General features: G+C 44.5%; 1 protein-coding gene across 19 annotated transcripts in view; it reads left to right on the top strand.

Moving 5' to 3' along the window:
- The window catches only part of Znf536 (zinc finger protein 536), a 432561-nt gene that overhangs the window by 275254 nt on the left and 131398 nt on the right, over window positions 1–25909 (top strand). For 12 of the 19 annotated variants that reach the window (XM_063253420.1, XM_063253411.1, XM_063253418.1 and 9 more), the window contains one exon: window positions 5180–6744. In XM_063253420.1, coding sequence (XP_063109490.1) covers window positions 5180–6744 — 1565 coding nt within the window. Of the gene's footprint in view, window positions 1–5178; window positions 6745–12242; window positions 14524–25909 lie in introns of those variants that run through there. The other 7 variants (XM_063253424.1, XM_063253423.1, XR_010048780.1 and 4 more) reach the window with 6 other exon arrangements.

Raw genomic sequence — 25909 nt, 5'->3', positions numbered from 1 at the left:
GAAGTTACCAATGATATTCCAAAGTTGAGTATATATTTGATGCCATATGTCAGTAGGAAGCTGGCTTAATGTAAGGTGGTTCCAATGATTTTATAGTCTCCCTAGATGACAAATTGATTATTTAAAAATATTATGCATTTTCTAACAATAGTTTTTTTCTGGAAATGCATTATTTGGACCATGTCTTAAGCTTTTAGAATATTTTGAGAGGGTTCCCGGTAGAAGACCACCAAGGCTCTTACCTGCTTTCTCCAGTTGGTGAATTTTGATTCCTGCATGTTCTTGTCCAGCCACTAGTTTCAAACTAGCTGCCTTTCCAGAGCCTGTCTCCAAGTGTTGGCTACTGTGGCTCTCTCAGTGTTATGAAAAAATTTTGAAGTAGGCAGTGATTCCTCAGAATGCAGATACTGCATGCAGACATTGGAGTAAAAGACTTTTCTAGAGACTAGGGATTTAGCTCAATGGCTTACACGCCTGCCTGGCAAGTGCAAGGTCATGAGTTCAATCCTTGGTACACACACTCAGGCACACACACACATACACACACACAGATTCACAAAGACTTTTCTGAAAAAAGTCAGAGCTCTGGATGTCCACAGTTGGCTAAAATTGAGTTGTCTTTTCTCTAGGAGAAACATTTTCCCCTGCCCCACTGTTTCCTATGCTCAGCTGATCTGCCTGGTTCTTGAGGCACCTAAGTGAACAATAATTGGTAGATATAAGGACAGACACTCCAAGATATCACAGAGGTGACTCGAGGACTCATGACCCCCTGAAAGCTCAAGACAGCCTGAGGGATCCCCCCAGAAGATTTAGAGTCATTTTCAGCCTAAATAGCAAATATTTCAAGTAGACAGAGCTGCTGGCAGGGCTGGGTTGTTTGTGCCACAACACAGGAATAAACAGTCCAAGTCTCAGGCAGAGTTTGACCTCCATTGGGAGGGGCTGGGCAATCTCATTTCTTGGCTCTTTGCAGAAGGCTGGCGATGCCTATAGCCTGAGAGTTGTCAGAGTCATTCAAGAGGGCTTGGCCTATTGAGTGTGTCCATTTTCAGTGACCTTGATTGCAAAGCAGCTCAGCACAGGTGGACTCAGCATTTGTCTGCATGGAGTAGCAGAGCTTGACCACGTCTCAGAGCATGCTAAATTTGCTGATAGGTCTTTCATCTCAGTTGTTACCCATCCCAACCATCAATTTTGTGAGAAATTGGCCTCCCGAGCACTCCAAGATGTGTCATTTTGGGGAAAGGATGCTTGGGGAATAGCTTGGGTGCTTCCAGTGGAAATGAAAGCCACTGGGCTGCTCAGCAGCCTCTGGAGGGCACACTTAGCCAGACAACTTCCATCCCCATATTTGACCAGCAGATCTGCACCCCAACAGCAGCTAGCTTCAGTGTCCAGGCATGTTCCTATGCCCTTCACTGGGGAAGAACCTCTGGAAAGGGAGGAGAGTTTGTAAGACCCAGGTGGCTATTCAGATCATTTAGGGATTACAGAAAGAAATTAAGATTGAGGTTACTTTTTTTATTTTTAAAAACCATAAATCCAAAAAGTTTATCCCAGGGAACGTCACTCTGGCACATTTATCTGGGGAACCAGAGTGACAGGAAGCAGCCACCCAAGCAAATCTCTTTAGGTACCAGGTAGGAGATGGAGGAGGGTGGGAAAATGGATTTCTAAGCACTCTGCACATCTTGTGCAAACAAAGGAACCTTGGAAAATTTGTGATTCACCAGGCCTGGACCAGAAGAGTTGCCAAAGCCAGGACAGGACTGTCCCAGAGTTTGGGTCACTGGCTCTTTCCCTCTTCTCCAGCGGGGGCACAGGCTACCTCAGAATTTTGAAGAGCAGGGAAATAAGTGATGAGATCTGTGCCCCTGCATGCTGCGATGTTGTGTGTAGGTACAGGTACGAATTCTGCTTGCTTTATTAGCCACATGGTAAGTGTCTTCTGAGGGCGAGGAGAGGAGGGAGAGCTCTGTCTCTGGGCCCTTTTACTCAGGGCCACCATGCTGTGAACAGTGAACAGTGCTCAGTAGGTATGAGGAACTCATACATTCATTGGTTCATCCAGTCCAAGTCTGTGTGAATGAATCTGTTTTTTCAAAGATGTGGTTACATATATGTGTGTACACATGAGTCTGGTATATTCAGCAAAGTTCATTTAGCTTTTATTTAAACAATAACATACTGGGGATTCAACCCAGAGCCTTACCCAGCTATATCCCCAGCTTTTTAAAACTTAATTTAAGTTTTTAAATTTTGAGTCAAGATCTCACTAAGTTGCCCAGACTTGGCTTGAACTGGCTAGCCTCCTGCCTCAGCCTCTTACAGTGCTGGGATTATAGACTCATGTCACAGTGCCTACCCTTGATATGAGGTTAGAGTTAGCATAAAGCCTTGGGGAGCACATTGCCCTCACATTACAGGTCGAGAAGGCAGATGTCCTAAGATTGGGGTCCTGCGTCTAGCAGAGCACGGGGATGCCACTCCCCTGTCCAGACTCCCTAAGTACTTTCTGGGATCTAAACTGTCTTCCTTGCTAATCCATGCCCCAGAGCCTGCTAAAAGCATGCAGTAGTCTCTACCCAGGGTACAGTGACCAATGACCTAAGGAGTTTATAAAGATCCCAAACTCCAGTTGATATCTTTGGTTAATTAACTCAGAATCTGGGGAGACAAGGGTGCTGGACCTCAGTACTTTTTCCAGCTCCTCAAGTAATTCCATGCTGGTTTTGCAAAGTGCAGTCTTTACAGCCTCTGCACCTGAATGACCAGGGACTCTTGCTACAAACACTGACTTCTGTTCTTCCCTACAAACTTAGGAACCGGCACTGCTGCCACAGGAGCCCAGATCTCCTGCTGTGACAAACACCCCTACAGGTTCTGAAGCACAGTGCAGTTTGAAATTACCTCTCCAGGATGTAGTTCAGATGTGTGGCCCTGTTACACACACACACACACACACACACACACACACACACACACACACACACACACATCCTTTCTGCATCCCTGTGGTCCCCACCAAGAGATGCAACCCCTGCCTCCCTCAGGCCTGGGCTTGAAAGTCCACATTCTCCCTCTTCAGCTCCTGCTAATGAAGGCCCAGGCTTTCTCTACAGTCCCTTTGCCAGATGCACTTAATCACTTCCAGGTGCATTTGTGCAGTGCCACCTGAGGCTCCCCAGTACCTGCGGGCCTCACTTCTGCTGTCTCTTAGTCCTGGAGCCCCCCCCCCCCCAGGGGCTGCCTTGACCTATGGGTCTCAGTTTCTGGCCTGGATGTCCAGATCTGAGCCCAAACCTACCCCCTTAGCTCTAGGGACTACCTCTGCTGCACCTGGCCACTGAACTTCCAGGTAAACTGAGTCTGTTAGGACATCCACTATCCAAAAGTGTCCCTTCCAGAGTTGATTCCCTGTCTAAGTATCAGTGGCTGAAGTGGATCTGAGTTCAATGCAGAGATGAAATTCAAGGAGAGTGAAAATGGTCCCTGAAATTGTTCTGCACCTTTTCTCAAAATGGATAGTCTTCCACAACATTCACATCACTGGTGTACCCAGCCCACTGCAATCTTTGAAATTATGATTAGAGAAGTAGACTCCCAGATAGCTCCTTTTCCCAGACCAGAAAAACCTCTCTGAAGAAGGGTTCCAGGGAGATCTTAGCTTCCTGATGAAGTCCAGAGTACCATCCAGAGATGATAGGCTGTGTCCCTTGCTCAGAACCTGGACTTATGGTTCTCTTGTTTACAAAATTTATAAAATTCCCCCAAGTTCCCTAGGCCTGAAGGACTGAGAGTTATGGCATCAACTGAGAGCAGACACAGTGAAATGTTTTCAGAATGCACCACTCACCACTGATTTGCTGTTGCTTTTTAGATCAGTCTGTCTTACAATAGAACAGAGGAAGTGTGTGTGTGTGTGTGTGTGTGTGTGTGTGTGTGTGTGTGTGTGTGTGTGTAGAGGGAGTAGATAGTAACAAGGTGCTATTGTGAATAAGCTAACTGGGACTGTCACAATTCCTAGTCCTTCCAGAGGGCTTTTTGGTTGAAAAGTCTAGAAAAGACCCAGGATTATTAAAAAATTCCTGGAACATATTTAAATTCACATTTGTTTATCTTCTTTTCCTCTTCTTTCCTACCATGCCAGCAGATGTAAGCTGTCTGTTATGATATCTCTCTCTCCATCGTGGAAAGAACAATAGAAGTTGGGTGTTGAATTTAAATAAATATTTAATTCATGAAAATTATCTTATATGTTTTAAAACACTCTTTAAAGCTATTTTTATTCTCTAGAAAGCGCTTATTATAGGTAAATTACACATTTTACTACCGGAGCATTAGGTTTGCCATTAGTACAAATTTAAGGCACTACAAAGACCAGTAGATAATGTTAATTTCAAATACAGAAACTAAATATATTTTGTACCTTTTTATTACTCATTTTCTTTTAAGTTTTATTGACTGCTTTTTATCTTAACTATATGTCTTTACATGCTGCAATCATAATGCACTGTAATGGTATTAATATTTTATAGAATCGGTATTTATAGTTCTTTATTTAGGAACAATGCAGTAGGTCTGCAGATATCTGAGCCCGTCTGGAATGGTGCCCTCCAAATAATGATAAATTACTTGTGCAGTATGCCATTTGCTAATTATATCCATGATTTACTGCAGAGCAAGACTTAAATCATTCATTTCAGTCTTGCGTAACAGTGCCATAAAATTTTTAGGTTTAAAAATGGTTTCCATGTGTATAATTTAAACAAATTTTAGAGCTATTGTATACACAAAATATTGCAACCACCCATTTGTTACATACTTTGTCTTTTTAAACTTCTACTTTTAATGATCACTGTGGTTGAAATTATTATGCTTAATTTTCATAATCATAGCTTTTAAATCTACAGCCGTTTTCACATGTTAGATAAAGAAAAAGATAGCTAATTGTGTGTAGATAGTATGTCATTCCTGAATAGCCCCAAATAGTACAAAATCATTAGAAAACCTTAAGAGTACAAATTATTCTTCTATTAAAAAACAGTTGTTCTCTAACTAATTATTAGTTTGAGCTGCTTTGTTGCAGAGAACAAATGTTGATCCTTCTAGCCTTGTTCTGCACTCTTCAATGAGATAAACACTTTTGCTTTCTCTTATATCAAAATCTTGCAGGTGAGAAACCCTACAAATGTCCTCACTGTGACTATGCCGGCACCCAGTCAGCGTCCTTAAAATACCACTTGGAACGACACCACCGTGAGCGGCAGAATGGAGCTGGCCCACTGTCTGGACAGCCCCCAAACCAAGACCACAAGGATGAGATGTCCAGCAAAGCCTCTTTGTTTATCAGGCCGGACATCCTGAGGGGGGCCTTTAAAGGTCTCCCTGGAATCGACTTCAGAGGTGGCCCTGCCTCTCAGCAGTGGACATCAGGAGTGCTCTCCTCTGGAGATCATTCTGGGCAGGCCACTGGTATGTCTTCTGACACTCCTCCAGACACCCTGAAAGGGGCCGACCTTCCTTCCAAGAGTACTCACTTCTCTGAGATCGGAAGAGCTTATCAAAGCATCGTGAGCAACGGTGTGAATTTCCAAGGGTCCTTACAAGCATTCATGGACAGCTTTGTCCTCAGTTCCTTGAAGAAGAAGGATATGAAGGACAAAACCCTCTCTGATCCCCTCTCCATGAAAGTCCATGAAGGCAGTGAGGAGAAGCCCAGTGGTAAGTCTTCCCAGAGGAAGTCTGAGAAATCTCAGTACGAGCCTCTAGACTTGTCAGTGCGGCCGGATGCCGCCTCCCTCCCAGGCTCCTCGGTGACAGTCCAAGACAGCATCGCGTGGCATGGCTGCTTGTTTTGTGCTTTCACAACCTCCTCCATGGAGCTCATGGCCCTTCATCTCCAGGCCAACCACTTGGGCAAAGCAAAACGCAAAGATCACGCCATTGTGGGGACAGCCAACTGCAAAGAGCAGGTACGAGAGGCCAGTAAGATGGCCCTGCTGCCCTCAGTACAATCAAATAAAGAGATGGGCCTTTCCAATACCATGGGCTCACTGGACTCTGCGCCAGACAAGATGGCCCAGGGACAGGCCAAAGAGACTCTGGGGGACCAGAAGAGTGGCCCGTGGCCCAGCCACGTGGACCCTGCATTTTGTAATTTCCCACCTGACTTCTACAAGCAGTTTGGTGTTTACCCAGGCATGGTTGGCTCGGGGTCCTCTAGTTCCTGCCCCAGCAAGGATCCTGATGGGAAGACCCATCTTGAAGATGACGTTCCGATCCTGATCCCTGAAACCACAAATAAGAGCACTGCTGATGACCTCTCAGACATCGCCTCCTCCGAGGACATGGATTCCTCCAAGGGAGAGAACAACGACGAGGAGGACCTGGAGACTGAACCGGAAGTGGTGAGCAGCAAACCCCTGTCTGCCCTCAGCAAGGACAGCAACAGTGATGGTGGGGACAGCCTGTTGCCCACCAGCACCCCCCAGCCGGTCCAGGGACTTGTCTCACCGTTAGCCCCAGCATCGGAGAAGCAGTGGCACAGTCCAGGCCTTCTTCCTGCCCAGGACCCCTCCGGGGGCCTGCCCAAGCCAGAGCGGGGTCCTGCTGGCCTGGAGAAGCCGCTGAACATGCTGTCGGTCCTCAGGGCCTACAGCGCCGATGGCTTAGCAGCCTTTAACGGACTTGCAAGTAGCACAGCAAATTCTGGATGTATCAAGAGGCCAGACTTGTGTGGTAAGTTTTAGAATCCTCTTCCTTTAGTTCCTTTCCCAAAACATCAGTGCTAAGTGAAGTATTTTGAAAAATGAGGTAGACTTCTGTATTAGCGAATTTCAAATGAAACCTAAAAAGGAAAAAAACCCCAAAACCCCAATGTTGTATATGCAATGTAGACAATCATAAAAGTCGATTTCAGTTAGAAGTGTTAAAATTCATACTCTTATATTTTAATCTACACTATAGAGCTCTCAAATGCCTGTACAGACAGCAAGGGAAAGGGGGTGACTAAGAGGGTGGCGTCTCACCGTGTAAACCTCTCCTAGTTTTCATCCATACATTGAGAAGGGGAAGAAAAACTACTTTAAAAACAAAACAAAACAAAGAGAGAGATGGTAACTTGCAAACTTTTCAGTACCTTCAACTCATGCAAAAGATGCCTAAAAACAGCTCTTTACTGCTTTGCTAAGCCAAATTTGCTTTCTAAAATTTTCCTTTATTGAGTGAGACTATACTAAATCATCCTGCTAACCACAATATAGGAAGAGAATGAACCTCTGTCCAAATAGGGAGATGCTTTTGGATGCTTGTTAATTCATCTTTAGACATACCAAATGGCACTTACTGTGACTTTGGCCTTCTACTGTTGCATTTTGTCTGTCTGTCTGTTTACCTGTCTGTCTGTCTTTCTAACAAGAAATGTACACTGTGAAGTCTCTGCTGAGCAGTGTTGTGACCCTGTGTGCCTTGGATTTATGCTTGTCTGATCTTGTAGCAAATGGATACTTCTTTATGGTTACCCCAAAATCTGCCATTGCAGATTTTAAAATGTAACCCTACATTTGAAGCTTGGATCCAGTGAATGTTGGGGTGGACAGAGAGGATCAGTGTCATTTTCTTGGTACCCAGATGTTCATTTGAAAGCTTGACTCTAAAGGGAAGCTCAGTGTATTATTTCCTTTGAAACCAGCCCCAAATATTCTCACTAGAGACAGATGGCCATTTCCATCTTTATGAATGGATTTGTATAGTTTTATCTCATCTGAGGGAGGAAGGGAAAGAAGGAAGGAAAAGAAAGAGGGAGGAAGGTAGGGAGGAAGAGAGGAGAAGGAAGGAAGGCAGAAGGAGGATGGGAGGAGGGAAAAGAGAGACACTGGAGGGAGCCAGGGGACATGGGAAGGGGAATGTCGCTGAATCTCAGCATCCTGATAGTTCTTTTAGCACAGAGCAAAATTCCAGAAGCTAGAGTCTGGGTTCATAATTTAAACTGATGTATTTCATTTTCCCACTCCTTTTCTAATTCACTAAGAACTGGATCAAGCAGTTGGAAATATTTCTGAATTGTCAAAAAAATCACTAAATGGATTTCTGACAGCTCAAAAAAATATTGACAGTTTCTTATGCTGAGTGATTCACAAGGCCCCATTAACCAGTACCCCCAGATCTATTTTTAGCGACATGCAATTCATTACTTTAGAAGCTGTTAAAAACAATATTTAAAAGAAGAAGAAAAGGACTTTATGTCAGTCCAATTTATTTTCCCTTTTCTAGGGGAGCAAAAATGTACATCTTTTCTCATTCATTGTTGTTTTAAGTTTGTGAGTGGGATGGTTGCTTTTTATTGCTGTTTGGGGAATATTTTTAAAGTCTATTTTCAGTTCTTTCAACTACCTAGTAGGACCATAGCTTCTGCCAGGAATCCATGCATCAGAAAAGATCAAAACCTGGCATGCACATAAGCTCATTATTATTAAAATGAGCTCGTATTACCCCTATTAATGTTCTGTCTTCCTATCAAGGCTGAAGAAGGCTGTGTGCCTTGAAGAAGCAGGGTGGAGGGGGAGGCAACACAAGCAGCCTGCTTGGTCTTGTGAGCTTTTGCCCTCTGCGTCCATGCTGGTAGGTGCTTCCCCAAACAGCAGCTGCCCCTGCACCGGGTACTCCCTGTACAAAAACTTTGCTTGGTCTTGGTGCTTCTCTTTCAAAGGTGCTGAAGCATCTCAGACCAGCCAGGATAAGAAGGCTCACTGTGTGCTTCTTTAATAGAGCATCCAGGTCCCTCTAATCTAAAATGCCAAAACTAACCCTGGCATAAACTGCCTATTTTAGAGCATATGGATTTTACATTTCCCTTGGCCTCTTTTCTTCTGCATCTTTCGCTGTAGTTTGGAAGCAGGTAAGGAGGATCCTTTCCCATCCTTTGCATTTTCTTAGGCTGGAAGACCCTGTCCTCTTAGACAGGATGGGCCCAGCCCTATATAGTTCTCGTTTCCCTGCCCATTATCTGGACCAGCATAATTGCAATTTTTTTTCATGTTTTTACTAGTTGTCATGGTCTCCCAGGACCACAGAAGGCCAGGCATAGTCATCTTTGCTAATATTTAATATCTCAGAGGAAAAGTTAAATATCCTAGATGATGAAATCCCCCTCACAAAGAGTCTAGTTCGCTCTCTTTGTAGCATTGCAGAAAGCACAAGTGGCAGTTGTAAGCTTCAAATCCCTACTGGCTTCACTTCGCAAGGGTGTAAATGATATTGGCACAGAGAATAAAATATTTCTACCATGAATTCCCTCTTCCCTTCTCCACTTAAAGTATATATGGGTTTTCAAATTTGTCCGCCAGGTTGCTAGCTTGTCTTCCTCAAAAAGTAGGACATTGTGAAACCAAAGATTTTTTTCCTTATATTTCTCATCTCAGAGTTTGGAGTCTGATTCTTGTCTGGTTGTAAGCCCAACTCTTCACTTAGATTTCCCTGGAAACAGGGGAAGAAGTTGTATCCCTCTGTTTAAGAAAGAAAAGCATTTGAAGAAACATCAGTAAACCCTTATTCTAATCAGATAGACACCTAAGAATCTCAGCAATCCTTGTAGCACCTGCTGGAGAGCTGGCACATGTGGCTTCTCAACCTAAATCTATAGGTGATTCTTCTGTTGGAGGATGTAGTTTCAGGTACTCCCTTACGCACTGCATTTCTCCTTCCTAGTTTTTAGACCTAAGGTCCTGGCCAATGGGCTTTGCCTATTCATATCCGGTGCATTTCTAATTCCAGTGTAGAAGAGGGAGCCAACATGGAAGAGGCTGCCTCAGCCTGTAGCATAGGCCTGTAGCATAGGCCACTACAGAGATCAGGAGCATGAATTTCCCAAAGATCTCCCCACAGAAGGTAGCACATTAGCATATCTGGAACATATGACAGAGGATTCCAAGAAAGCATAGCAAAATTTATACCCTCTGACTAGGAGAGACAGATGAGGCCTTTGCCCAGTCTGAGAAACAAGAATGGATGTGTTGGTCAGCAGATAGCTTAGAAATCCAAGTGAGTGTGGAAGGCACAAGTTTCACTGTGCCTGCAGTCAATACAAAGGCCAGTCTGCAAAGCATCTTGGACTGGCTACATGGGAAGAACAAAGATCATGTTCCACCCCAGACCCTGTACATGTGAAAAGCAAACAGTTCACCCTTTCTTCTTGCTTTTTGAAACTGAGACAGATGGCCAGGGCGTGGAATTGCTGTGTTGAGTTTCATAAGCAGGTTTTGCTCTGTGTCCTTTGGTGAGCCCCCAGGGGTAGGATTGATGCAAGAAAATTCATCAGATTAAGGGAAAGGCAGGGAGGGAGAAAAGCACAATTCCTTTTCCCTGAGATGCTTTGCCTTGGAGTTGCCACCACTCCGGAAAGCCCAGCAGAGCAAGGGGAATCTATCAGCATGTGATCGTGGGGTGAGGCCCTGTGCAGTGGCTGCCGACCAACCGGAAGGACCAACGAGAGGGCAAGGCCACCAGCAGGAACCTGCCAAGAGTTTCAATTATTTTATTCTCAGAAACTGGTTCTCTAACCCAGATTCTCCTGTGGCCACTCAATAATGGTCCTCTAGCTTCTGTAGCAGTCATAAAATTGAAAAGTTCTTTCCCCACCAAAAGATAGACCCCAGTGCATTCTCTTCACTAAAAACATGTAATGAGATGAAGCAGCATAACTAAACTCAACTCTTAAAATGTAACTTTTTCCTCCTATGATTTCTATCATAGGCAGGCTGAATACACTCACTACTTTCCCAGATACACTATATAAAACAAGGCCCAACAAGTGCTTTTTCGAAGAGCCAGAGGGTAAGTTTTTAGTTGGATGGCATGTGGTCCATGTGCTCCTCTGTGCTGGATCATAACACCAAAGCAACCATAGACAAAATGCAAGTGAAGGGGCATGGCTGTGTTCCAGTAAACCTGCATGAACTGAAACAGTGGGCAGGCTCAAATTGGCCCACGGGTCATAGCTTGCCTACTCTAGTGTAAAGAAAGATGTGTTCCTGTGATCATCCCAGTACAGAAACACAGAAACGTGTCCCCATTGTTGCCCTGGATAGTGAGTTCATACAGAGGACCTATGCAAATACAGGGCTTTCTCTCTTGCTATGTAATGCCAAAGATACTTTCCAGACAGAACACCTGTGTCTGGAAGGCCACATATCTCTCTCTGTATGCATGGAAGACTTCCGGGAGAACACTTGGTCCAAAGCCACCCCACTACTACCACCAGCAGCAGCCAAAGTACACACAAAAACAGAGGACCACACAGCTCTGCCTGGGTTTTGTGTAAACTTGCTTCCTCACAGATAGTCAGACATGTAGGAATGAGACAAGATGACAGATGTAAATAAGATCTGAGGAACTTGAATCAGTGCTTTCCAATTGAGCTTTCTTCTCATTGCAGAGGTGTTTGCCTGTAGCTGTTGGAGGAAATGATGCCCACATTCAGACATCTTTAGTTGTGATAGTCCCTTTAGCATGCAATAAGTATCACTTTTCCTTGCCATTAGTGTTCTAGAAGCACATTTGATTCCATCATGTCTGATGGAATGCCACATTGTTGGGAGCTATTTCTTGGCACCTAGGAAAGTTAGCTTTGAAAATGATTCTGGCAATTTTGTGATGATGTCTCATCCCAAAGGTCACACCATTTCATTTTCTACTCAGTTCTATTCCTGATAGAATGCAAGTGCTTAGGGGGCAGGAAACAAGTCTTTGATTGAGAAATAGCAAAGGTCTATGGTCAGTTAGAGAGACTCCCAGGGGATCCCTGGCTGAGTGATTTGAAACACTCAGAATGGAATGCACGTATGTGTAGATACCATGAGCATAGGCCAGGGTGCAGTGTCTGTGGTAACTGGTACTTTTTTGGTCTTATGGGACAACCAAAGTTGTAGCCCTGGAACCAGTGTGTCCTATAGTAGAAAAAAGATTAAATTTAACAAAAAATGCCAGTGGAAGAGACCACAAAATGCCAGTCTACCAACTGTGTGGGAATTCATGCTAAGTATTCAGCCAGCCCTAGGGAAGGCAATTAATCTTGGAATGTGGAGAACCCAGGGGGTATCTATTGGGCACTATCTTTCTTCATTTAAAGTCCAATATGTGATTCTTTTTCTTCTTTTCTGTGAGCTGCTTCTTACATGGATTGGCTTGAAAGACTGTGGGGAAAGCACACTTTTGCCCTTTCTCTCTTTGATCATTTACAGGTTACCCAGTGACCTCCACAGTGCTGCCTGCTCCCAGTCATAGTGAGTGTAAATTCTAACATCAGCCTCTAGCAGGGAGGACAACTTGGCCTGCTATGAAGTCTTAAGTGTAGAACTTTGCAATTTGATGCAAATCATCAGCCCATTCTGTCTGCTCTGTCTCTTGCTGCCTTAAAACTGGCTACGGAGCTTTTGTCTTTGACTCTGATGAGCTAAACCTTAGGCAATGTCCTGTAGGATCCCTGCAGAAATCAGCACCCCTCTCGTCTTCCCTCAAGCAGAGCTGTGCTCTGCACAGCACATTTGACAAAGAGGCAGCTCCTTTGGATGGCAGCCCTTTCCGAAATCTTTTGGCTTTCTTCTCCTGCTCCCTTTCTCTCTTTTTAAATGAAATGGGAATGCCACTGATGTGATGTCGTTTGCACTGCAGGATGACAGAACTGTTGTGTGAATACCATTGTATTTGCCAAATGGTCCACTCGTCATTTCAGAACAAACAAATGGATGGTGTCTGTAAGTCGGCAAACACTGGTGACATTTAGCCTTGTTTATGTTCCTTTCCTTTTGCTGCATATTTTTGGCTCCAAAAGCTACTGTCTGAATCAACAGTGCCTCTGAAGCTGGAGAAAAGTCTGGTAGCATTAATGTTGGTTGCTGTGTTCATGTTCTCTTTGGATCACATGATGCCTACTGCCCAGGATCAAGTCTGAGAGACAAGAGAAAGCATCCAAGCTCTTTGGTTCAAAATATGCATATGTATTTATTATCTTTTCCTGGTAATGTCTTAATAAATTGGTTAGGAAGGAGGAGAATTTTGAGAAAAGGGAGAGTGTTCAAAACTCATGTCTCTGGTAAAATGCAAATTCTCCAAGTGCACCCAGTCACCACCGTCTAAATCAGATGGGTGGCCTCACAGATGTCTTACGTTGAGTCAACCAGATTCCCTTGGCTTAAGCTCTGGCATCTATCTTCTTAGGCTGCTGAATGGAGGGGATGGTTGGAAATGACATCTAGATTCAGGCCACACGTTAGCAGCTAAAAGAATCGAGTTCCTTCTTTCTCCCTGTTTTTTTTTTTTTTTTTTTTTTTTCATTTTCAAATGTGTGCAAAGCCCAGGTTTCAAATAAGTAGTAATTATCTCTTATTACTTAGCACTGATCAACAGCACCTCTACGTCTAATTGCCAACCTGCTCTAATCATGTAGACTATTCTTGCTTTTGCCAGAGACGGAAGGACCAAATTTTATAAATATTGCTTTATTGTCATTATTCCATTAAACAATTAGGAGATGTGGCCCTGCCCCTGTTTTCAAATGCCTCTAGCCTATGTGGTTATTGGATTGTTTTAATGAATATGAACGTTTTCTTGCAGGTAAGTGACACCCCCTGTCCTAGTCGGTCTATCTGGACTTGCCCTTGTCTGTTCGTGCTCTTCGGTGGTTATCTGCAGCTTTTAATCATGTAAAGTCAAGAGAAGAATGTATACACATATGTGTGTTGAATAAATAATTACTATTGGCATAGGTATGTGTATACACATGGCACCCCAACCTACAGTATATATAGCAAGGAATCAGGGAGGCTAAAAATATTGCCCCATATGTTCCACTATTAGTCATGGATTGTGCAGGCTTCCTAACTTGTACAGGAGAGAAAATCTTCTCAAAGACATAAATACTGAGTGACAAATGCTGGTGGATCAATGGCAGGTCCTTTTACCTGTGGATAAACTGGCTGGGGATCTGTTCTACCAGCTCATCTGATCTTATTGAGGTGGGCCCTGCGGTGGTCTTGTGGGCATTACTGCTTGTGTCTGATTGTCCTGTATTTTGTAACACTTTTAGAAGACTACAGAAAAGTGCAGTAATTATCTTTCTCCATAGTATTTAAGCAGAAACATTGCTAGTTTAATATTGTGTCAGGTCGTCATATTAACCAGGAACAGATGACAGTAAAATTCCAGTGAAAAGCACCTTGACATTCACAACTTAAAAAAAAATGATGATTGAAGCAAAATGTGTAAACTTGTACTGAGTTATCATGTGCTTTGGAATAGAGTATTGTTGAAGTAATTAGAAGATATATTAAGGTGTTCCTGGTAATGAAGGCATGTAAGTTATCATAATTGTAGCTTTCTGAATAAGTGTCAAACTATATCTTTAAGTGTGCTGTATGCTGAGTTACAAGTTAGGTCATTTATGAATGGAATGTAAAACAATACTAAAAATGCTTCAATAACTTATCTTGGTATTGCTAATAAAAAAAAAGCTGTGAAACATTAGTGCAGTTTTGAGTCATTATGTTAATTCATTCCACAACACGCCCCTTGCCCCTTGACATTCTTCTCTGTCAGAAGTCTCCATGACAGGGCATTTGGGAATGATTGGTACATTTTTTCCATGTTTAGGTGCAAGTAACAATTCATAAGCATGCAAACATGTAAAGGCTTTTCCATTTGGGTGGAGTGGCTAGGGGTGGACGAGCGTCAGAAGACACCTTCCATCTCTCAGTACTAGTGACCTTTAGGTGTCTGAAGCTCACAATCACTTGCAGGCCCTTGCATGAGGGAGGAATTGGGTATAAGGTCTACAGGTCACCGCACCCACCAGATGTAGAACGAAATGCTCACACCAAACTTACACGCAGCAAACCTTAACATTTTCATTTCATCCTGGGAAGGGTAGGGTTTTTTTGTTTTGTTTTATGGGAAGACCCTCAGAGTTAGTGGGAGTTCAGGGACATTTTTACCCTACTGAGATTTTTGTTGTTGTGCCTGTGTTTCCCCTCTCCTTCCCCTGATTTGTCTCCTGTTGGGGAGGGATACAGAAGAAAAGAAATTTCTTTTTGTTTGTATTGCCTGATTTTGAATTGCCTGTCCATGAGCTGGATTTTTAGATCCTACGATTTCAACACTGTCTCCAAGCTTCTTTGCTTGGTTTGTTCAGTAAACTTCTAAATTCTGTGTATATTTCTGCTTCCTATTTAACCAGTCCTGGGGTGGGGCATAGAATCCAAAGCCCTATGTCCATCATTCAGACCTTGTCTTAGTCACTTGCCTGTTGCTGAGACACAATACCTGAGTTTACAGTTCTTAGAGGATTCAGTCCATAGTTGTCTGGCTCTGACAGAGGAAAACTGCTCACATGATGGTGCCTAGGAAACAGGGAGATGTGAGGAGCTAGAAAGGAAAATATCATGCCCCATCTTTGGACCAAGCCTCACCTGCTATCAGCACAATTAGTTGTGGATTTTTCAGTGAATTAATCCACTGATGAGTATAGCATCTTCATGATCCAGACATCTTCCAAAAGCTCAACCTCTGAACACGTATGCCTTCTAAGGGACATTCTAGGTCTAAACCATAATGTACTCCCAATAAATTAAGGGTTCAATAATGGAAGGAAGGCAGAAAATATTCATTGCAACAACCATGGCATTAGCACCAGGACATTGCATCACCCTGACTGATTGAAATATTCCCTCCAAGGGTCTGGGGATGTCACTCAGTGGCACAGCACCTGCCTAGAAAGGTAGGTGCTTAGGCCTTGAGTGCGATTTCCCATTCCATATCAATATTTCTCTTGAAATCGCTCTTCAAGTCATGATGACTTGAAGCCTAAATAGCACAGTATATCCTTTTTTCTCCTCTTATTTGGGGAAAGAGATGAAAAACGAGAGATTCAAAACTGAGATTCAATAAAAGCCCCAAATAGAAACTGGATTTTAAAGAAGATGTCTTGCTTCCTAAAGTTCAGTGCCCTAGACAGTTGGCACTGAACAGTTGGCAAATCCCATGGAGGTGAAGCTAAGCACAGCCATAATGCATTCTTATAGGGAACAACTGATTTCAAATGCTGTGGACAGGCAAAGAGAAGAGACCTCAGCTTGAGGCCTTGAATTCACGTGGCTTCATCTGAGCAGAGTCAGTTGCCACCAGTGTACAAGATGAGTTTGCACATAAAGAGGGACTCCAAGAAAGTACCTTTGTTATTTTTCATGTCTCCTACATCTAGGGGACCAGGCCAAGGGAAGTGGGATACAAAATGAAGGTCAGTTCATCTAAGCCTGTTTCTGGATTGCCTCTGCCTGGGGTTAAGAACATTGTCCCCGGAGTTATTCATCATTTGCAGCCCCTCTGCATACTCTCTCAAACTCTTGCGGCACCACTGTACTGGCTGACTTGGAGAGTCAGCTAGGATGGGGTCAGAGGGCCCTTGCTGTACCTGAGGGGCTAACCTTGGGAATGGGATAGGGGTGTGCACAGCAGGGAGGAAGGAGCTGAGAAGGGGAGCACATCACCCAGCCCCTTGCGCTGACAGCCAGAAGGTGCCCTGGAGTCCCATATCCAGGCATTTGCTATTCTTTCTTCCTTCCAGAAGGAAGGCCCAATCCTCCTAGCAGGGACCATAAGCTGGAGACTGAGTAGCATTTCCACTCCCAAAGCAGGGGGCTGTTTCCTGTGTTGCTCCCCAGGGGGCGCTTCTCAAGCTTCTAAGAGACCTTTGTGGATTCTCATTCTCCCATTTTTATGAACCCATACTCAGCCTCCTCCCCACCTCTCATTTCAGGGCACGTACATCATCATCGCCTGCACTCCCCTTGTACCCCAGCCTTCTCCTTCTCTTCCTTCCCACTTCAAGATAACAACTCCCTTCTCACCAACTGAATGTTCTTGGGAGCATCCTGTCTGCTGTCTGGGAGAGAGCTGAGTAGATTCAGGCCTCTGGAATGAGCATCATTCCACAGCTGTGCATGGGGTTGGAAATTCTTTCCTGTAGCTTCCTTTGTGTCTCTTGTCTCCAAACTCTCACCCAACATGCATGAGGTTCTAAGAAGCTTCACTTGTCTGGAGTCAGACTTGGGGCAAACACCAGCCCTGCTTTACAACCTTAAATCCTTCCCAGCATGGATGATTCACTGGTCTGTGGTATGTAAGAGACTCCCAGAGTCCTCCCACCATACAGATCAGGGTTTAAGGGAGGTATCTGTGACACAATAGGCCATAATATGCAAGAGGCCAAATAAGAGCAAAGTGCATTGCAATAAGAGAGTCTTCAAGCTTACTTCTTGTTACACTTATTTGGAAGTGTATTTGCTTTAATGAAATTTAGGCAACTGGCAGGGGAAAATCTAAACTTTGGGACACAATCATTGCATATGTATGGTATGTTTTTCTCCAAGAAACTTCAAAATGATTAAATTACATTCCTAAATACATAGAGGCACATTGGCAATATTATCTGAGCATGAACACATTCTGCCTCTTGAGCAAACAATGCACATTTTCAAGGTTAAAGTTGGGGAACTTTGCACAGCTATTTCATTAGCAAAAATATCCATTTGTGCACCCAGACATGGGCTGGCTTCATGAAGAGTTTGTCTTTCATGTTCTTTGCAGAGTTGTCCAGACACACCCATTTAATGGTATTCCACTGCTCGCAAGGTTAAGTTTTCTTTTTGAACTTCTGTTGTTATCAAATTAACATAATATGCTCTCAATTATCCACATAAAAGGAGAAAGCAACCAAGCAGGGAGAGCAAATTTGTGATTAATTTAGTAAATTATTGCTCTTTTCATATGATGGGCAAGTGGGTTTTCTTTTGGGTGTCTAGTGTTTTGTATGTCCTAGGGGAAGAGCTGGGCTGACCACAAGGACAGGCCACCTGAAATGTGGGGAAGGGCTGGAGGTGAGTGTATGTCTATGAGGCAGAGTGGCCTCTGTGGGTGGGTAATTATGGAGGTCCAGATTATGCTGAGCTCTTTTTGTCAAGGAGAAGAGCCATTAATTTTTCAGTCCTCTAAGGTTAGCTTGGTGAAATGGTAGGTCGCCTTAAAGCAGATCTTTAGATGAAGACCTGGGTGCAAGTAGTTGATGTTGGAGGCAATTCTTAGAAGCATAAGTGAGGAGACTGGGAAAGGGAAATACAGGAGTGTTTGTGAGATGATCACCACTGCAGTGGACAGGGGATTTATCCCTCCTAGAATCTGTATGGAGCTCCCCTTAGAACTCCTCATGGGCTGTTTACCACCAGTTCTGTATGCCAGAGTGGTTGAGAGCCACTCCAGCTCACTCCATGGCCAAGCATCCTTCTCTTCATCACATAAAGTTCTCAGATAAAGTGAACAGGAGGCGATTAATTGGCAAGCCCAGTAAGCTGTGGCACCAACAGTGACCCTACAAATGGAGGGAACCCAACACCTGGAACATTGGGCTTACTGTAGAAGGTCACAGACCTGCTAGAGCCAAGTATGAGAACAGACACATGTCTTCCATAGACCCTGTGAGAAGGGCGTGCTTAGATGTTGGAAAGTACGCAGACTTCTAGCCTGGCAGAGGGCTTCAAGACAAAAGGATGGAGGGTTGGCCTAGGGTCGGCTTACTTCTCATCTTTGAGCACAATGTCTCCAACAGTGAAAGGAGGGGCAGCGTGGATGTTATCTTATGGGCCTGGTAGGTCTCAAGTTCTATGGCCTCATGATCTCATCTAGCCCTGACTTTTCAAGTGACTTTCTGGACTCTGCCAGTGCAGGGCCCACGATGCGGGTATCATGCTGATGTCTCCAAGGCCCACAGCTCACAGGGTTTCAGGGTAGTCAAATCCTTTACCATTACAGGGCACAGGCATGACAACACTTGGAGATGTGTTTATTACATCACAGAAAGACCATTGAGAAATTTCTCTACTAATTCTGAAAATTAGTCAAGATAGAAAAAAGTGGTGGGATACAATAATTTATACTGGTAATCTCCATACTCTGAGAGGCTGAAGCAAGAGAATCTCAGTTTTTGGGCAATTCAGTGACTCAGTGAAACTCTATCTCAAAATAAAAATAAAAAAAATAAAAAAATGAAGAATTTAGTGAAACTGGATTTTTGGCTTCCTGGGAATGCAAGAAAATGGTGATTATTTGACAGCTTTTTTTTTTTCTTTCCAATCTGCTGTCACCACTGGGTTTGAGAAGGTACGGCTTTTCACAGTGATTGAGAATTCCTTAGGTACTTTGCAGATTCCAGTCTAATAATCCAGCATGTCTTGTTCCTGACACTTCCTCTGGACACACATAACTAGTATTTCACACTGGGAGGGACATAAGAACTGAAGGAAAGAGGACCCTGTGTCCACCTTGCATCTTCTATGCTTTGGCACAGAGAGAGTTACCTTCTCCACCTGTGACCTGTAACCTTTCCACTCTTCATCTCCCATCCTCGGAGTCCCCATAGCCATTCAGAATCACTCTTGGGTAATACCTCCAGCCCCTTGGGACAGCAGGTACTATCTCCAAGGGTGAAGTCTTTAAGTGCTTGGCTTTTACTTTGAAATGAATATCTTCACATAGAAATTTCTTAGTCTCATTGTCTCACTCTTCTCATCTGTCAAATGAGATCACCATGTATTCTTAAGTGAGTAAAATGAATGTGAATAACTTTAGCCTCATTTGAATTATTTTAGGATTTCTTGGCCTCAGGCTGAGGGTCCCTGAGAAAACCCAGAACCTGTTAAAGACCTTTCAAGTAGGTGGAGAGAGAACTACAGAGGGCCCCAGGGTAAAGGGGACCAAGGAGTGAGACAGAATGAAAACTCAAAAGCTGGGGAAGTGCACATACAGAGATCCAGGGAGAGGAGTAGACAGGAGAGAAATTTAAAGAGGAGAGTAAGAAAAGAGGCAAGAAAAAAGAGGAACAGGAAGCCCTGTGGAGACAATGAAAACAAAAGAAAAAACAAGTAAGATAGGAAAGGAAAGAGTGGAGGAAAGGAAAGAGTAGAAAGGATGAGAGAAAGGAGAGAGGGAGAAAGAGACAGACAGACGGACAGACAGACAGTCACAGAGGGAGACAGAGAGGGATTGAGACAGACACACAGAGACACAGAGACAGAGAATGGGCCATGGAGGCAGAGAAATCAAGATCCTTTTGGGGTTTTGGGAGATGCCTGGAGCTGGGGTCAGGCGTCCCTCTGGCTGTCACCTCCTCTCTGCTGGTGGATGGGTGGGAAGAGTGTTCTGTGCATCCTGGTGAGGATGCTGCGGGGTCAGGTGAGGTTTCCCAGCACAGCACCTGGTGGCCAGGGCCCGGAGCTCCAGCTGCGCCCTCCTCCAGCTTTGCTCCCCAGCACTAGTTTCAGGAGGAAATGCTGCAGCTTAATCAGAATTATTTACAAGATAATGGTCCATTGTTTGCACTAAGACAGATGTTGTCTGTGGGAACTTCGTGTTTTATGCTCTTTTTCCCTGCTCTGCCTTCTCTGGGTACAGATGGGATCGAAGTAATGTGAGTTATTATTCCCAAGATTGGAAATTTGGAGGCGCCTTCCTTCCAGCCTGGGCTGGGCTGGGCAACAGGGCTGGGCTGCCACTGGGTGAGCAGGAATGGAGATGGTCACTACTAGCTGCAGAGCCAGGCAGAGCCTGGCCGGGCCTGGCAGGGCCTGTGGCCCCTGAAGCTCCTCCAAGCAGGCTGTGATTCAGAAGGTCTGGCTTCCTTGAGGGGTAGGTCAGGACAGGAAGGTCTCCCTCTGATTAAGATGCACTTGCTATGTGTTGACTCGAGAGGTCACTTGCTGACAGCTCAAATGAGGAAGGCCATCTGGTCCTCTTCTTGTTACAGCGAAAGGGCAGCCTCTCTGGGGTGGGGGTTGTGAGGCCTCCTCTCCTTTGTTTCTGTGGTATTGGACACTGAACCCAGGGGCCTTCACGCTGGGCTATATCCACCCTGCTTTTATTTTGAGACAGAGTCTGGCTAAGTTGCCCAGGCTGGGTTCATACTTGCAGTGATCCTGCCTCAGCCTGTCAGAATGCTGGGATTACAGGTATGGACCACCATGCCTGGCATCCTGTTTCTTTTTTTAAAGTTACTAGAGGGCTTCATCTGGGTCTTCCAGGATCACCAAGGAGTCAGATGTAGGCTTGTGATGCTCTCCTTCTTCAAGGGTAGGCCGAATGACTGCCTGTACCATCATCTGATCCAGAGAGAGCCTCTTTAATAAGGAGAGCAGATGGGATGCATGGGAGACTCATCTTATTACAGGACCTGCTCCCAGCCTCACTCCCAACCCTCCAGGCAGGTGGGTTGTCCAGTGGTGGCCCATCTTGGTTCTCAGACACATGTGCATCACCAAACTCACTTTATCTGATGCCAGACCCATTTTATGAATGAGAAAATAGAAGCCAAGAGATATTTGGCTACTTACACCTTGTGATTCTTCTGCTCTGTGGAAAAGTCTCCAGAATTTTCAAGTCATGACCTTTCTGTTACAGCAGCCTGGCTGAACCTCAGCTCGTTGTCTATGCACCTACCTTTGTGCAGAGCTCAGGAGAGGAATTCACTGAGCTGCACAGGCCAGATCCCCTGGAAAAGCACAGGCTCAGTAGAGAGTAGCAACTAGAATTATCAAGTATTTTACCCCAATGGTCTGCTATACTGCATTTTCAATTTCAGGATTTGGTTACCAATTAAAAAACACAGAAATCAAAGTAATACAATATCGCAGAGTCTTATTTGGAGATAAAAACAAAGCAGCAATAGAGAAGAGAGTCACTTGCCTAGCAACTGAGTGGACTCAGGCTTGGCATTTGGGCAACCTGGAGGAGAACTTAATCATTGCTCCGAATGCCTGCTGTTCCCACATCCTGGGTGCCTGGGAGGTTACCCAGAAGTCACTTGCAACTGGAAGGTTTTGCTTCATTCAGAAGCCAGATAAGTTGGGGCATCGTGACTCTGGTGAAGATGGGCATTTCCCCATAATTTCCAAACTCCCATGAAGTAAAAGTATTATTATTCTTTTCATTTTAGGCATGGGGATATGGGGGCCCAGAGATGCTTCTTTGTTAACCTAAAATTTCTTAGCAAGTAGACAAGGAAACTGAGTCAACCAGGGGCAGCGGAGGCCTCGAATGGCTCCCTCACCTTGCTGTTGTTGTCCTGTGCTGTCAGCTGTCCTTTGAGATAGATCAAGAGTAAACCAAGCAACCAACCAATAAATAAACATAACCCATGCCTCCCAACTGGTTACTCCGGCTTTTGAGAGAGAGAGAATTCCAGGCAGTCATCCCAACCCCAGATGGAGCTAGGGGTTTCCATTCCTTAACAGGCAGCACTGGGCCATGCCAGAGACCAGATGAGCTGGTTGCGACCCAGGTGGTACTGGACCTACCACGAGGCTCTCAGTGTCCTCTCCTCTTTACAAGTGACAAAGACACACTGACAACCTCAAGATCCCTTCCATTTCACAGTCTGCAAATCAATTATTCTTTGGATTATATTTAGTCATTCATTTCCCAGCCTCAGGAAAAGACAAAACAAAACCAAAAACCTGTCCTCTCCTGCTTCCCCTGGAGCAAGAGGGCCTCAAGGAAACCTGACCTCTCACCTTGCAATTGTTCCCCGGGGTCCTGTGGGGGGTGATGGAGAGTGGGTGGCCCTGGGCCCAGCCTCCGGACCCAGCCCCCAACCGTGACAGCAGCAGAGGTCAAATTGGGATAATATTTATTAACCTTATTCTCATGGTGTCAGGCTCTGCCCCAAACCCAGCATCACTGGTGATCCCAGATTATGTCTTTTAAGGTCTCTCGGAGCTGCTTCACATGTGACCAATTACCGCTGTCAGGCAGAAGGAAGGAGGTCTCCCTCGGTGGGTGGGATCTGAACTTGAGCTTCCAGAGGTCGGTGGCTGGGATCTTAGGCCTTTGAGCCCAGCGCTCCCCTATAGCCAGACCTTTTCTGTTAAAACTGTTTAAATTACAAACCAGTAATAAAAGGATCATATGTGTTTCCCACCGAACAGGTTCTTTAGGGCTATTATGATAATTAAAAACATATGGTGCCTGAGCTAGTCAGAGGGAAACCGCAGATGTACAAATTAGGTATTATAGAAGGGTTTTCTGCTTTTGCCCTTTTAAAAACGTCAAGCCAGAGAAGTTTAAAGAGATAAAATGGCAATTGTGCAGATAGTAGGTAGCATTCTGGTTTTAGAATCATTAAATATATAAACCCTTTTTTTAGACTTAATAGGAATAAACAGCTCCTGATATCACAGGAGGAGAGAAAGGCAGGGCAGCTAGGAGCTTATGGGGGAGAAGCAACATTTTCTACCTCACGAGATCTTGGATCCCATGAAGTCTTTTGCATTTTTCATGACGTTGTTCCACACAGACAAAGAGGATTATATTTATTAAATATTGAATTATATTAAAACAGAATTGATGTGAACAAAGAAGATTTCTTTACATTAAACTTTTTAGTTATTAAAAGGCAAAGATGCAAGTATTGATTAGTCTAGAAACAGTCATTTGTTTTAATTTAAAATATGCAATTGATTTTGAGCAGGTGATAAATACTGCTAATAAAAAAAAATTAGGAGAATTTCTAGGGTTTCCTGTCAATGGCTTTCCAGTGCGGACGTCCAGGGTAGGTCAAGCCTTGCTTTGCAGGTCCTGATGAAAATGGCTGGCAGCAGTCAGCCTTTTGCCTGGGGCAGTGGGGTTGACTGGTCCTCAACCCTGGACTGGGGCTCTAGTTAAACAGCTAAGGACCTGGGACTTTGTCATTGCGCGTCTGCTGTAGAAAGTCAACTGGACTGCTTTAAAGAGGAAGTCCTGGGAGACAAGTCATAGGAGGATTTCCTCCACCTCCCTGTACCTCAGGGTCAGTGGCCACTCTCTAGGTGTTTCCTGAGACAATCCACCCAGAACCTGATGGCCTCACCCCATTCTGCACCTTTCTTGGATGAGATTTAGAGTAGTTACCCAAGGAAGCAAAGTGGGGAGCCATGTGGCAAAACAATAGGAATACAGAGAGGAGGCTGTACTCCCCCAGAACCCAGCCAGCCACCGGAGCACTCAATGAGCCAGAATATTTGGAAGACCACTGTGTAATTACTAAGTTCCTGTAAGTCATACTGAAGTCATAAGTAGAGGTATATGTCACTCAAACATATTTTTGTGTTGTGGTATTTGTTATATTAGGCTTCTTAAGACTCTGGTAAGGGAGATTAGACTTTATAACCAGAGAACATCCTTTCTCAGTTATCCTCGTCAAAAGGACACCTCAGATTGTCAGAGAGAATGATCTTTGAAATGGGGACCAAGGCACTGTCCTTGCTGAAGTCTGTAGTCCCCTTATCCTGGCATTATCTTTTACCCATGCTATCCTGATGGATCTGAATGTGCATCGTCCTCCAGGGCTCTTTTCTGTGGGGACTCTGTGACAAGACCTACCTTACTTCCCTGCCTGTGGGTTAGGTGGGCTAGGTAGGCTCTCAGAGAACTTGAGACAGTATCAGAGTGAGAGAAGAGTTCCCAAATCTTCCACTGCTACACAACAAACATCCCAGGGAGTGAACAACTCTTAGAACCCAGGACAACTACAACACAGACTTGTCTGACTCTGAATGTCCATAGTACCATGCCTGAGAAATCCTGCTGCACAGGTAGGAGAAACCCAGGTTTTCAATGAAATTCCAGGGTGGATAAATGATGCCAGCCCTGTGGCAAATCCTGCTATCCTGCTCATGTTTTTCCTTCATTTTTTTTCTTTTTTTTCTTCTGGACACCCTCTTTCCAAGTCATCTTTGGACCTTGGACCTTTCTGCAGAACTTTTCAGGCAACCGAATCCAGGTTTCTGCAGGCAGAAACTTTCCAGAGTAACCCTGTACCTTCCTCACATCTCAGACTAGCAGGTGGGGTGCTCAGAGGACAGCAGCCACACAGGCCCCCGCAGCCAGCCTTTCTTCTCCCCTGAGTGATAGCAAGCCCACGACATTACTGCGCACGTAGGTATTACCACTTTAACTTTTACTGAGGTAAAATAACACCTTGTCACTCAGCACAAGTACCAATCACAAAATGAATTAATTGTAATAACTGTTGTCAACAGAACAAAGGACTTGTTGCTTTCCTAAGCAGATTTCAGCGCCACTGAGAACTATATACAAATGTTCCCATTGGGCGGGCTGGAAGAAACCAGTCAGAACATAATTGCATCTGTCTGTCTCTTTACTTTGTTTTTAAGGGCTAAGGAATCGAGTTAAAAACCTATATTTTAAACATATCAATAAATATACCCTTTTTTGTGTCTATGACGTCTCCTCAAAAACATAGAGTCTTTAATAAAAAGCCATGAAAATAGCATTTGCCACTGATGGTACCAAGTTAGGGCCAGCTGTGGGCGCTGCCTGTTGACTCCAAGTCATGAAGGGAATTATGCCCAATTACTCTCCTATAAAACACCCTCTCATTTCTGGGATTTATCAAACCGCATCCTGTGGACAAGCGGTCAGCTGTCCTCTGCCCCTCAAAGGAACACAAGCAGGTCTCCCACTGGGCCGGCCATGAGCCTAACTACCTTCACATCACCCAGGCAGGCTTGCTTGCAGTCAGACTGCTTTGACAATTGTATTTCCCCATTTTTTCCTAGTCCTAGCTTTTTGACATTTTAGTACACTTCCCTCTTTAAAGAGCTCTGTGGGTTCTTTCTTAAGAAAAGAGTTGCTCCTGGGAGATGGAGTGGGCAAAGGGGAGTGGGGGGCTGGGTCACTCAGGGTTCTGTGCTCCCTCCCGGTGCACTCTCTTGGTGAGGACTCACTGAGGTTGAGAATGATCAACAAGTTGAGGCTGAGGGCATACAGCTCTTGTGTTTCTGTTCAGGGATTTGATGAGGTCAAATGTTGA

Source organism: Cavia porcellus, unplaced genomic scaffold, assembly GCF_034190915.1.
Source record: "Cavia porcellus strain 051 isolate PalLab524CR breed Dunkin Hartley unplaced genomic scaffold, mCavPor4.1 scaffold_7, whole genome shotgun sequence".
Lineage (NCBI taxonomy): Eukaryota > Metazoa > Chordata > Mammalia > Rodentia > Caviidae > Cavia > Cavia porcellus.
The sequence above is the reverse complement of the archived record's forward strand: the minus strand, read 5'-3'. Positions and strand labels throughout refer to the sequence as shown.